Below are 14,421 nucleotides of genomic sequence, written 5' to 3'. Positions count from 1 at the left end.
AGAAGGAAGTATGAGGCGGCAGGACCAAGAGAGCATGAAGCTCACTCACACCACGAGCTGACGTTATTGTGACCATAAAGACAGTTTTTAAGGTCAAGAGGTGTAATGAAGAAGTGTGCAATGTCTCGAAAGGACTACACATTAGGGAAGTGAGAAGCAAATCTAAGTCCCACTGTCGCATCACAAAGGTTTTTGGAGGAAACCTATGTTGTAAACATCGCAAGTGATTTGCACAAGAGCGGCTGGTTTGGCAAACATAAAAATGCCAAAAGCAACAAAAAGGTTACTCGCCCATAGGAGTAGTTTTGCAGCTTGAATCATTTTCTGTGTTCACACGCTGTGCATTATTCCGCAATCTATTGCTTGGGTCTGCAACTGACCATCTGTAGTCTCATTATGGTCTGGCTTGACAGCGTGGGGGTCACCAGACAATAATATGACATCACTAGAGAGGGGCTCTGTCTCCACCCACATCTTGGGCGCAGGAGTACGTTTTGTTTGGGCCGACGTTGTGTGCTACTACCAAAAATGGCCTGCCCTCCACGCATCCGGGATAAATTGTTCATTTATCCAGCTGCTGAGCTTGAACTTTCTGTGACACACACACATTATATTGTAAAGCTATTAGACGGTCTTCGGTAAGTAGATATTTTATGGTGTTTTTCTCTGGCAGCGTCACAGGTGCAAAGAGGGCAGTCATTAACCTGCATCCTTTTTTAGACCTGACGGGAACGTGCTACTGTCACCTGACTATTCAACCTACAGCAATGTTACTCTACACATATCTATCCCCTGGCTACCTACTAGTATTGCTTCACATTACCATGCAGCCGTCCTTTAAAGCCAGACCTACTGGTGCTACCGACCCTGCGATGTCCCTCCGTGTACGAGATCAGATGCAAGCCCTCCCATTCCTTCGACGTAGTCGCCATCCCATAGTCTTTTGTTTTATCCCTTGGTGACCTAAGTGTGTTCATTACTTTCTTCGTTTCTGCTGTCTTGAAAGTCTTTGCACAAACCCCTCACCTGGTGGAGATGAGGGGATCGTATTCAAATCTAGAAACTTTTTCAAGCTGCAAAACACCTCCTAGCAGTAAGTAGCCTTTCCGTTTTGAAGCATGAATCTTTTCTGGAGTCACAAGCTGTATTGAGATATGGAATAGAAGCTCCACCCATTTCCCGCCCATCTTTTCAATTGGCTCCTGTTACTGTCCTTCGAAATCATTGCATTGGATTCATGAATAGGCTTAGTAGCCCCTCCTTGGTACCGCCTTGACTGCATTTGTAACCTCCCAAGAGGACAGGACTTTTTACTTGTGTTGTTACACGGTTTGCTTCATGTAGTTTGTGAGCACTATTTTCTCTAAATATCTTTGACTATTTTACCCACATCACAACATACCGCCCGCTTTTAAAATGTTATTAGTGATGTATTTAATTTACAGCACGGTGGGCTTGAACTATACTGGCCGTGTTTATTTATTTAATTTACGTACGGTTCGCTTTCATTTTAGCGGCTGCACTTATTTATTTAATTTACAGCCCGGGCCACTTTCTCTTTAGCGCCGTGCTTATTTAATTTACAGTGCGGTCCGCTCTACAGACCCTTTCTTTAATTATTTATTTTTTCTTTTTGGGTGAAAGCGCCCCATACCGAGCGTTCACTTTAATGTTTGCCACACTCTTTCTTTAGACGCTGCTCACTATAACCTGAATACGGCGAGTAGCGTCTAAATAAAGAGGCGCGGCTCCCATTAAAGTGGTCTTGCATTTGAAAAAGTTTGAGCTATTAGCATTAGAAATGACAATGCCGTTTATATATGTGTTGATTTAAAAATACACAAATAAAACGCATTGTCATTTACAATGACAATAGCTTAAACTGTCGCAAAAGCGAGACCTATTGCATTGAAAAACCTTGTTCCTCCTTTGCCACAGTGTTTGAACCTGTTCCACTTGTTAGTGTAACGTCATCTTGTCAACGGTCACCTAGCTTCCTTTAATATTTGAACAGACTTCGCTGGTAGGTATAGGTGTCCAAACACAAAGTCTTCTGGAGCCAGTCTGGCGGGTTCAGGGGGCTGGGATTGGGTGGCCCGCTTGTCCCCTCTGTGTCGTTAAGAGGTCAAGCGTATTTTGGAGAAAAGAGTTGGGAAACCTCTGTGACCTTTATACCCTAGACTAGAGATCTTGGGTGATGAAACTTGGATGCGAAGCTTTGGAATTTTGCTTTTTGTGAGTGGAGGACAGGTGCACGCGTGGCATGCCCTACAGGTGGAAGTTGCCCTTTACTATTACTTCTTTCAACTCCCACTCATGTATGGTGCTTTCCTGTCTACTTCTGTGCTGAGCTTTCTTGGTAAGTGTATTGGCACTACTAAGATCCCTTTCTCGTAACCCATTTCCATACGTCTTGGGCTAGTCTGCATACCTTGGGCAACCTTGTTCTCCTTTGCTTGTTAAAGTAGGACATAGTTGTGTATTGTCTATTTGGATTAATACTGTCCTTTCCTTTACGTGTTTTTAGAACGCCTTCAGGGTTAGGAAAACTGTTGAGTTCCAACACATTATGTGCTGCCCTGCCTCTTTTGGGTTTCATAGGCCCCTTGTGCAATTACTTAACACGGAGAGTGAAGTGGCTGAAGCACAGGGGCTTGATCTGGATCTTGAAAGAACTATGACGTGCAGCGACTTAGAACTGTGTGTAAAATAGATGAAGAGTGGGACGCGGCCAAGATGGCGCATTGGTAAGACTCTTTTCGAGTCCTCCCTCTCACCACCAGCCAACAAGGCTATCTAAAACCATCTGCGGGGGTGGGGTGTGCCCCAATGCCCGATGCGCACTGCGAAGACTGCATTGGCAGGCATCTTACGTCTAGTAGGGGTAAGGCAGAGCCCTAGGCACCGCATACCTGGCAGATTGCAAGGCAGCCGGACTGCAAAATGGCTATCTGCTGCTGACGGGGGTCTTTTGAGCAGTGGGGAGACTCACAGGTCTCCGGACGGGGTCCTGTGGAGACTATGGAGAGCAGAGCCGAGCTGCGCCATCTGAGTGAAGCCACTGTTGGACAACTTTACTCCCAACCCGAGGTGCAGAGGAACAGGCAGCCGAGCAGGCCTGTCTCATCAGGATCTGATACACCATATCAAAGATTGGCACTCAAAGAAAAGGCCCGAAGAGGTAGCAGCCGGCCAGCAGTGCTGAAGAGGCGACCAAGCAGGGTCTCCTTGACGGCAGCTTGGGCATCTAAAGTCCCGAGAGTGGACGACGGATCCAGACGGCCCTGCATACCTGGTGGATTGAAGAACGGAACATCTGCATCTCACTGCAGTTGGACACCAAACTGGGACACAGGGGAGTTGGTGACCTGGGCCTCGACGAGGAGGCCTGGAAAGGTAGGACTTTTGGGAGGTGGCACAAGCTCAATATAAGCAAAGAGAAGCGCTACACTGTGTTTCCTTGGCGACTGCTGGGGTAGGGTCCCAGAAGTCACAAGCAGCTGTAAAAGCAGCTCAAAGCGCAGGAGTCCAGCAAAAGGGTGTCAGATATGTAGCATGTGGCAAGGAAGTATACCTGAAATAGCCCACGCTGCTATCAGACAGCGAAAGGATGGTTAATTACCTCCCTTGCTATCGAATTAGAAGCAGTTGCCTCACGCAGTGGAAGAGGTGTGGCGCCGCGGCCAGGGCGACTGACGCTGGAATCTGGGGACCACGGTTCGATCCCCGGCTCCGGCGGCAGGTCAGCCCAGCACCATGTGACTCTGGGCAATAGCTCGCTTAATCTTCCCGACGGCCCCCCAGCGCCTAGAGACCCTTACGGGTGATTGTGCGCTTTACAAATGTGGACTTTACTTTACTTTACGCTGAGAAGAGCGTGATCCAGCCCACAGGGATTTTATGCCCGAGAGGCAATGCTGCGGAGTCCCTGCAGAAATCTCGGCACGAAATAAACCCGCTGAGGGGCAGTCAACAGGGATTAGTCGTTCCCCCACGCGACATATAAGTGAGATGGAGAGGAGTGTGCAGGCCCAGAAATCGGAAATCCCATCCTGCTGGTGGTGAATTGCCATGCTTGTTGCTGTAATGGCATCGGGGAAAGTAAAAAAAAGAGACACAAATATCATGGATATATTAACAAGAAGCCCTGATTGGCACGCTCAGAGTGGACATACAAGCAGTGTAGCGAGACCTTCAGACAAAAAAATGTCACAGAGGATCTTACAGAAATCAGTAACTGGGTCACAACTCTGGAGGATGTCGGGGATGTAAAAAGAGGAAACAGAAACGCTAAAACAGGAACCAAGGAAGAACAAATGGATCTATGGACGCACACAGAGGACATTATAAATTGCTCCGATATATTTTTTTTAAACTCACTGAACACAGAACCAGTGGCCTAAAAATCTACAGGGTACAATAGTCAGACCGTCGGAAGCGCCGGAGGGACTCGGCAACAGTGGCTGCGACTATCTCTGGTCACTTTTTGGACACGTGAACATTTGGCACTGTGTCCTAATGAGTGGTGCTGGTACGTGCTGACATAGCGCACTCAAGGTCCACACTTTTCTGAAAAGACTGAGAATAGACAGCCCCTCTTATGCCCTGATGAAATCGCTAAAACTAGGAGCGATGAAACATGTCGGCTTGAGGACATAAATCATGATGGTATACAAGTAACCATTTTTTAACTAGTGGGGTTTGCTGCGTCAGAATAAAACGGTAAAGCAAGCAAAGCCCTACCACACAATTTACTTTTTGTGGTTGGTTAGGGGTGTATTTATATGTTTCTGTACACTACAAGTGGGTGTCAGTGTTGATACGTTTGTCACTATATGTGTTTTCCATCACTATTCTCACGTCCGCACTATTTTCCTTTTTAGTGCATGTTTGTCTTTTCACATAGAGAGAGTGGCCAATGATGAGAAGTGGGTATACCGGCAATTGTTAACCGGGAACCCCCTCGGGTTGTTCTACAGTGAGGTACTCTCTCTATTCTTCACACTTTTTCCTGGGTGAATTGTATGTAGTCCTGTGTGATTTTATATTGGTGAAGAACGCATCCAGACCTAAGAACTTATGTTATTGGACATATTCCGGGGAGTATTAATAATAAGTATTCCTATCTTGTTGGTCTTTTATACGGATGCAGTTGCATTTAGGTGAGGCTCTAATTGTTTGAATACAATAGTCAGACACACTGATGCTACAAGCTTCAGAGCTTAGGCATCCTTGCATGTAAACATCACTTCACCACCGAGGAAGACATTCTCCAAGTCAAATGTGAAAAGGGACTCACTGAATACCAAGGAAATTAGATCTCTCTATTTCAAGACCTCTTATCAATTACCTTGCAACGAGGTAGGGATTTTAAACCAGTCACAGGTTTTCAGCGTGGGTGGGACATCAAATATTTTTAAATGGCAAAATCGTGCCCCAAATACGGTCGCCCACAGAGGTGTGCGTTATCCTGGGCCTCGAGACATTGAGGATCCTCCACAGGAAACACAAACAGAGTGGGAGTTCCCATGACGCCAGCGCTGTAGAAAGAGGGGACTGAATCGATCACCCAGGCCTCGAAAGCAGATCCTGATGGAGTCCCCACAGTCTCAGGAGATGCATAATTCTGGTGAAGTCTCCAGATTCAACTTGACCCTGCAGAAGTCCCAAATTCCTAATCTCTCGATCCCAAAATCATAACCAGAAACACTTCAGGCACCATTTGCAATACTCTGGTCCGCCAAGCAAAGTACGTAATTATGGATCCAACTAGGAACCGCTCTCGCCTCCATGGTGGAATCGCGGGCACAGCACTCGCTTGGATAGACTCTTTTCTATCAGGCCGCTCTTTCCAGGTTTGGGACGGCAACTCACATTCTACCCCGCTACCACTTTCTAGCGGAGTCCCCCAGGGGTCTTCGCTTAGTCCCACCCTGTTTAACGTTTACATGGCCCCCCTCGAGGACGTCGTTACCCCTTACGGGATAAAAATAGTGAGCTACGCGGATGACACGCAACTGGTCATCTCACTATCTCACCTTGCCAACCATCCAGACAACCTTCTGAATTGTCTCCAGGACATTTACATCTGGATGAGCGAGTCCTCTCTTAAGCTCAATGGAGCAAAAACCGAAATCATGCTCATGGACAAGAAAGGGACAACCATTCCCCCGTCGGTCTGGCCAGACGTTTTCGGGGAGGCGCCTACCCCGAAAAATGAAATTAAGACACTAGGAGTCTGGCTTGAACCTGAACTAACCATGAAGACCCAGGCAGCCAAAACATCTGGAATCTGCTTTGGACTTATGCGATCCATCCGCAAGATCCTCCCTCTTCTTCCTCCGCCATCCAGGAAACTATTGGTTCAAGGTCTCATTTTGGCCCGTCTGGACTATAGTAACGCCGTCTACCTCGGTGCCCCCGAATCCACCTTGGCGAAACTCCAGCGGACCCAAAATGCGGCGGCGCGGCTCATTATGAATCTCCCCCCCAGAGCTTCGGCTAGGCCTGCCCTTAAGGCCTTACACTGGCTCCCCGTGCGCCAGAGGGTAGAATTCAAGGCCTTGTGCACTGCCCACAAACTCATCAACGGTACAGGCCCAGATGTCCTGAAAGACATGGTCACCCCCTATAAAGCTCCTAGACTCCTGCGCTCGGACAATGAACGCTTGGCCACCGTCCCTAGATTCAGGAAGGTACGCTCCGGCGGGCGACGCTTTGCTGTCAAAGCATCCTCAGGATGGAATTCACTTCCCCGTAGCCTGCGTCTGGAATCCTGTCACCTCCTCTTTCGTAAAAGACTGAAGACCCTCCTTTTTCCTAAATAGTTCCCCCTACCCTCCCCTCAGGTCTCCTTTGATTTCATAGCGCGGGGATGCCTCCGGGTCACCAGGCGCTCTATAAATCGCTAAAATAAAAATAAAATAAAAATAAACAAACAAGAGGTGCACGAGGATCTTGGGGTGCGGTCTGCCCTATGCTAGGTAGAAGAGCAGTCATTAAAAGGACTCATCTCCCTGGAAAACGAGGTGTTTTAATAACTCCCACTGCAGCCCTCCCCCAAGCTCTAATGCCAACACAACAAAAATAAATAGACTCCGCGGTGTGGGAAGGTAAGAAGCCGTTCATGTCGCTTGCACTTTCATATCGACATACTCAAGAGACTGGGCACTGGAAGCTCCTAATGCATCACGATACCACCAAGCCCAACTATGTCCTAGGGTTGAGTGGCCTGAGGAAGTAATAGAAGAACACTGGTGCTTCATGGAAGAGCAGATCGCAGGGACACATCTGGAAGGTACAATGGCTGAGCAGCGTACATAGACTCTGGCACTTTTACTCCTTCCCTGTGAACAAAACCACAACATCAGTATGAGATTCAGGATCTGAGAAATCCGGTTTCACGTTTCCCTTCCAATTGACCCATTTATTTCCCATCCAGAGTTTACACTGGCCCCTTAAGGCAACTAGTAATGTGCTTAGCGACAAGCACGCTGTGAATGCATAGGAGATATGATGAGCCAAAAGGTAAGGCGTACCTTTGAGCATCTCAAAAAATAGATTGGACCCTGCCCAAGACAGACCCCTACTCTACACTGGGTATCAAACAGAGCAATAAAAACAGCAGCTAGAGGTGGGTGCTCTTCAAAAACAGTGAGAAGCGTATTTTATCAGAATTATGCCGACACTTAAACGCAGCTCCCGTACAGCCTACATACCATGGACATTTAAGATCGGACAAAGACTTAGGCTGTACGCTGTACGATAAAGAATGTGTGTATATATTTCACAAAACATGCACAATGGCGTGCTCCACAGCCAGCCAAGAAATTACGACAAAAATAACTACACACTGGTCAGATCAATGTTGGAGGGGATGTAGGGACATGGGAAGATCAGTTCGGCTTCTCTGGCATTGACCCAGATTGACACAATATTGAAAGGAGGTGTTGGATGATCGGGAAAAGATCGTGGACAATAAGATCCAAAGTTTCAGAGCGTAGGTTTTACTGGTTAACGTACCCGCTGCATTCAGAGGGCAACAAATAGTGCTAGAATTATGCACATCAACCCAAACAATTCTATCATTGATGGGTAGAGAAGCTCTGAGAACATACGGCCTGGGCACACGGGGTCTGGGGACTGATGTGCATGGAAAAACTGACCATGTCGATGAAACCCTCTGGCAAAGGAGCTTTCAAAGGTGGCGGCCAGTTCCTTGAACTACTTACCTCTGAGTTCAGAGAGCTCACCGGCCCTTGAAATTTGCAAGTATTGCATATCTTGAAGTGTCCGTCGGCAACCATCTCTTTGTAGCACTTTGGGACTACTAGGGGTTTCAGTCTCCCTGGCGGCTAGGGTTACATGGACTATCCAATGAACCTCATGGCTGGGTTTAGACTAGTAATCAAAAGGCAGTTACCAGTCAGACACAGATCACTGTTCAGCGGTCATCTTGTTGATTGAATGTATGTGGTTGGTAGGGAGTTGGGTGGTGGTGGGGGGTGTTGAGATGGAAGCATTGCTTAACGTGGTTTGATTATATCTGCTGACCTCAAGGTTGTAGGCACCAACGACTGCCCCCATTTTCTCTACAATAACAATAAAAGAAAATGTATCCATAAAATGAATGACGTGCAGGTACTTACTGCAGAATACATGATGACTTTCAAATGCTCCTCTTTCGTGCTTTTGGCCACCTCAGTGAAATTCTTCAGTATTTGATCCAGCAGAAGGCCTATTGAAAGAACACAATTTTTATTTTTCATTTACAGCACTACGATGACCCAGTGACCTCAGGATGAAGCATGGAGAATAATTACATGAAGACGGCATGTTACTTAGCCTGTACACATCTGTTTTTAGCGTGCAGTGCTGTAGATTCACATGCTCTGCATACTCCTGCCATCTACTGTTGGGTCCAAATGTTTGCAAGCTGTTTATCTTCAACGAAGTCTTTCGAGTCACGAGGTGTAGTGACTTCTCCCTTAGCTGCCGATGCACATGGGTACAGGCTATATTAGATTGTTGTTCACACAGGAGGTAAGCACAGAAACGGAGCAGATGATCGGACACTGGTAACCATGCATCAATGTACATACAAAGAGTTTAAGTAAGGAATTTAAGTGATCAACCACAACAACCAAAGGCTCCCGGGCGGTGGGTGGGCATATCTGAATCAACAGCATTACAGGCTACGAAAAGAGGCTTACCGTGTAAGTACCCTACTTACACTGCATGTGTGGCTGTGGATACACGTGCTCTGCAGAGACTGGAAGGCAGTGTTTCCCAAACCTGAGGTTAGGCAGTGGATGTTGTAGAAGATCTAAACTAAGTACTTAGAACAGTCTTGCCAACTAAGACATCCACACATGAATGCTTGGTAAACGTGTTTGGAGTGCACCGCGAGGCAGACTAAGTATCAGCTTTGGGGACACTTCCTAGGAAAGCCACAGTGGCTCCTTAAGTGTGGAAAGTGGCCTAGGCGAGGAAGGCAAAGTTCTTCTAGTCTTAATTTTGTGGGTTTGGACGCATTTGTCAATTCATCGTCAAAGGTACGGTAGCAAATGAGGACACACTGAACACCAGGGGTGGGTAGCCATGTCTGGCTGAGGGAAGAAGACCGGCAGCTCTATGGTCTGGTTGAGGTGAAAGGCAGATACCACCTATGGATAAAACCTAGGGTTAGTTCTGAGGGTATTCTGTCATTATGAAATTGAAAGAAAGGCTCCTCCCTCCAGGATGAGGACCTGTAACTCGCTAACATGCCTTAAGGATGTAATATTGACAAAGAAAACAACCTTCCAGGAGAGGAATTGTAAAGGGCATAAATGTAGTGATTCAGAAGTAGGGCTCATGTAGGCTTCCATGACATGGAAAACTACATACACGCAGCCCAATGCAATATGCCCTGGAAAGGCATAGCCCCCAACCCCCTTACACAAAGCCTTTGGTGCTCCTGGAGCAGAAAGGCTCGGCCCTTCTCCTACAACACATCCTGTGGCTGAGACCTCGTGATCGTTCTCCATTGTACCAATCACCTCTATATGCTACCGCAACCCTTCTACGGAACAGGGATAGGGTCAACGGCAGTCCAGCGGCCACTACTTATCCCTTCGAACCATTTCCCATAGTACATAATTCAGATATTTTGTACCACGCACTATTAATGCCTGCTTTGTGGAAGGGGGGTGTCCGCCGTACTGGACGACCTATATAATGATGGAGTCGCCTTAGATAGAAAAACCTGGAGACAGCGTTTCTAATTGACTTCCTCCGAGGAATTCCGCCTCAAACTATTATTACGCTAGGTTAACTCACCCCTTGTAAAACACAAAAGATAGTAGACCAGAGACTACCTTGGAGCACCTTTCTGTACAAGGGTCTACTAAGAAAGGCATTACCCGCCTGTACGGGCTCTCTACAAACTTTCATAACCGTCATGGTGGAAAGAGGACTAAGGGAACATCCCTCCCTGCTGAAAGTATGCAGCAGGTATTACTCGTCTCCCTTGCTTTTGTCCCTGATCATTTGTAAAGCGCTGGGACACCCTCTTGGGTCATGTATAAAACTCTATACATATAAATAAAAAAAGCTGTTGGGCGAGCAGCCAAAACCTCTCTTTGCCTACAACACAAGAATAATTCTTATAAACCACTCACAAGATGGTACTTTGCCCCGGTCAGGCTGCACGCTATGGTTGGCACCTCCAATCTTTGCTGGTGGGGCTGTGGCTCTAGGTGTACTTACTTGCACATGTGGTGGGAATGCGTACATGCTAGGCATTTTTAGGCAGAGGAGCTTATGTTGATTACCGGATATGTTCAGTAACCCTTCCAAGGGATCCTTTGGTGCTTTTGTTGGGAGAAGACTGTGCTCATCTGTATACTACCCCCAGGGGCAAGTTACTCACCTTTTCCTCCGAGGGGCCAGTTTCAAATTAGCTCAAGAATCCACTAAAAGGTAACTGTTTCTATGGAGGGATGCTGGCCTAAAAGGCTGCGGAAGGTATTGATAAAGGGAAACATGGAAAGTAATTTATCTCAAGTAGATAAGTAATTTGAAGAGTTGCCCTCACACACCCGTTAAGGTGTCATGCTTCATCGTAGGGCGTTTCTGCTCCTTGTGGGGTTGGCGCTGCAGCCCCCATGGGCCCTGCGAGAGGGCTCTTTAGCAGAGATCTTTTAAGAAGAACGCTGTAGTGGTGAGAGCGCGTGCCTGGGGTTAGTGTGATGGTGAGTTAAAACTATCGTAATGGTACCCCTAATAGTATTCATTCTTGGATCCGTTCGGTATGGTTAAATACAGGAAAGAACTGTCAGACCTTCCACCAATGAGGAGGGTAAGTTCAATTCACGAAAAGTGAGGAGTGTAAAAAGTCATGGGGTTGACATGTTTCCGCCCTAGTGGTCCTTACTGGATCTTTGGTGTTCCATCAGGACCGACAGAAAGTGTAGAATGTGAATAGATAAACAGGGTTCAAAGAAACATATACAGCCTGTTACATGAACCGTAGTCTGGTTTGTGGTTGTGTTATCTAGGAACAGTTGTTCAAAACCATTTCAAAGTATTGATCCAACCTAAAGAAGCAGATAGAAATACATATAATAGAAAAAACGAGCAGGAGTCGCCAAGGGAACAAAACTATGACCTTGGCAACACAAGGGAAATCATCGCTCTAGGAGAAACACTGAAGACAGTGTCTCACTCATAGGAAAGTGTTGCGGGGCAAGGATTCAGTACATTGACCCATAGAGGTGTGTGGCAGTAGTACCTACCCTTGTGGAAGCGCGGAGAATGAACAGTGGCCGTGGCTGGTCTAAAAGGGGATGCTGGGTAGTAGAAACAAATGCTGCACCCGACCCGGAGCGAAAGGCAGAAGTGATGTGAATGAAGAAGTAGAACAACTGTGGAAAGATCCTGCAAACTGACGCGGCCATTCTTAAGAGGGTAGCCGCATAGCTCAGGGTAAGGAAAGTAAGTATGTAGTTTGGGATGTTAGCTCTGACGTTTCTCAGAAGTACTATGTTTGTTACTTCGCGGGCTGAGAAAAAAAACATAAATGTACCATTTAAAGTTCATCAACAAACTCGTTCATTTGGTCAAGAGGTAGATGTTTAAAAGCAAATACTCTAGGGGGCTGAAAAACAAAAAACGGAAGAGGGTATATTAAGGAGGCCGGACGACTGGTATGTCCTGTTATGGGATGTGGTGAACAAAGGTTCTTGGGTATCTAAGTATCTAGGTGAATGGACGGGACGTATGAAGTGTGATCCCTCGATCGCCGATACCTGTGTGACAAAATGTATAAGGAACTCAATGAGGATCAGGACCCCAGTTGAAATCATGTTGGCCCACTGATTGGCTAGTGCTCACGTAAACAGACCCTAAAGACAGCCTAATATGTTGAGAGGTATATAATCTCCAGCCTAATGTGAGGAGTGTCGTGGGGGACCAAATGCTGATCTACCCGTAAGGGGGGGGAAGCTGGTGTCCGGTTACATGACAACTTTGGACCACAGTATGTCGTCATTGAGGACTTGTGTGTGTGTGTCCTCAATCGAGACACATACCGTTGTTCACGTGCATAGAGGGTGCTGAGTTTCAAAGTGCTGTTGGTTTCTATTACGGTCCAATGAAGACTGTTGGGTGTGTGATTTAAGTCAAGAAAATGAGACCACATCTTGGTGTTGGTTTTTCTGCAGCGTATCATGCTGCGGTGTTCACTGATCCGTATCTTTACTGGTCTAGTCATCCCTACATAGCGGAAATGGCAAGGACATGTTATCATGTAAACACCATTTTTCGTGTCACAGTTGGTGTGTCGTCTTTGCTCCTTTGGTTTTTGAAGACCCATGTCTGTGCTCTTCGTTAGGGGACACGCAATACACGATCCACACGGGTATTGTCCCTCTACACATGGAAGGCCCCAAAGGGTGGCCTGGGTTTCTTGTGGTGCAGATGGATGTGTATGTACAAGAAAATCCTTCAGGTTTTGTGTGCATTTGTATGCGAAGGGGGGGGGGGCGGGGGGGGGGGGGGGGGGTTGGCCCGGCCGTAAGGGATCTTGTGTTGAGGATGGCCTAGTATTTTTTCTACATCATCTACAATGCCAGGGAAGTGGAACTCACGAGAGGGTTCCCCCTTCCAACATGTTCAAACTTGAAAAAGATCTACAGAAGGGGATCCCATAGGACCATACCATTGTTATAAAACCAGCGGACAAGGGTGGCACTATAGTCCTCCAGGAAGTCTGTACTTAAGACAACTAATGTCTACGTCAACTCTCAAATACCCGCTACTACCTCCCTATTGACATGGATCCCACAGGACGTTAAAGCATCAAAATCAAGGGACTTGTCACTGAGGCAGAGACCAAAGGATGGATTACCAAACATGAGACAACGGTCCTGTACAATGATCAACCTCGAGTTCCTTACTTTTACACCCTCCCAAGAATCCACAAGGGTGTCAACCCTCCACCAGGACGATCTATTGTCTCTGGCGTCAACTTGCACCTGGAACCGCTCAGCATGATCTGTGATTATTTCTTAGGACCGATCGTAATGAAACTCCTACGTACTTGAAGGATACCACCGATGTGTTGAATCTTATACAGGCTTTCCCAGAACTTGAAAAAATCGACCTTTTAGTGACTTTGGATGTCGAAGCCATGTATACAAACATTCCCCAAGACGCAACCGTGGAAGTCCTGAAAACTATCCTCATGACCGAGAACCCATGGACATCCAATACTCCCACCTCCTTTATTATCAAAAGCACAAAATTAACCCTGCACCCGAGAGGAACGAGTACTTTATGTGTGAATATAATAGTGCATCATATTTCTACAACAGAACAACACAACAGTATACAGCTTCCCAAATGAAAACAACAGACGGTCGTATTTTTTGATTGTAGCAAATATTACCCTTTTATTGAAACACTTCATTCCTTAAAATGCACAACAAAATTGCTTGCCAATGCGTTTCATCCCTCATGGGACTTCTTCAGGGCTCAAAGGAATTCTGTATCGACTGAACATTTTCACTATTATATTCACACATAAAGTACTTGTTCTTCTCGGGTGCAGGGTTAATTTTGTGCTTTTGGTAGTGGTGGTTTTATACCACCCTTTTGTGAAGTATATGGGTCACATCCTAGACCCGATGCACCGAGGCATAGTGAGGAATTATTAGGCCATTAAGAGTAGTGATGTCTGGTGCTGGATTTTTAAGCTCTGACCCCTTTCTTTGTTTGTATATCCTTTATTATCGAGTGGGCCACCTTGGCCCTTAAAGAGAATTTCTTCAAATTTAAAGGACAACTCTTCCATCAAATGCACAGCACTTCCATGGGAAGCACTTTTGTGCCCAGTCTGGCATGTCTCTAAATGTCAGCTTTTGAAAGCACTTGCATTCA

At 46.5% G+C, this 14,421-nt stretch overlaps 1 protein-coding gene across 2 annotated transcripts in view; it reads right to left on the bottom strand.

Moving 5' to 3' along the window:
• ACP2 (acid phosphatase 2, lysosomal) overlaps positions 1-14,421 on the bottom strand; it is a 153,788-nt gene that overhangs the window by 53,157 nt on the left and 86,210 nt on the right. For both annotated transcript variants that reach the window (XM_078684468.1, XM_078684469.1), the window contains exon 8: positions 8,649-8,737. In XM_078684468.1, the coding sequence (XP_078540594.1) occupies positions 8,649-8,737 (89 nt within the window). The remainder of the gene's footprint in view (positions 1-8,648; positions 8,738-14,421) is intronic.

The sequence above is a fragment of the Lissotriton helveticus genome, chromosome 3_2, assembly GCF_964261635.1.
Source record: "Lissotriton helveticus chromosome 3_2, aLisHel1.1, whole genome shotgun sequence".
NCBI lineage: Eukaryota > Metazoa > Chordata > Amphibia > Caudata > Salamandridae > Lissotriton > Lissotriton helveticus.
Note: the sequence above shows the minus strand (reverse complement) of the source record. Positions and strands in the feature narration are given on the sequence as shown.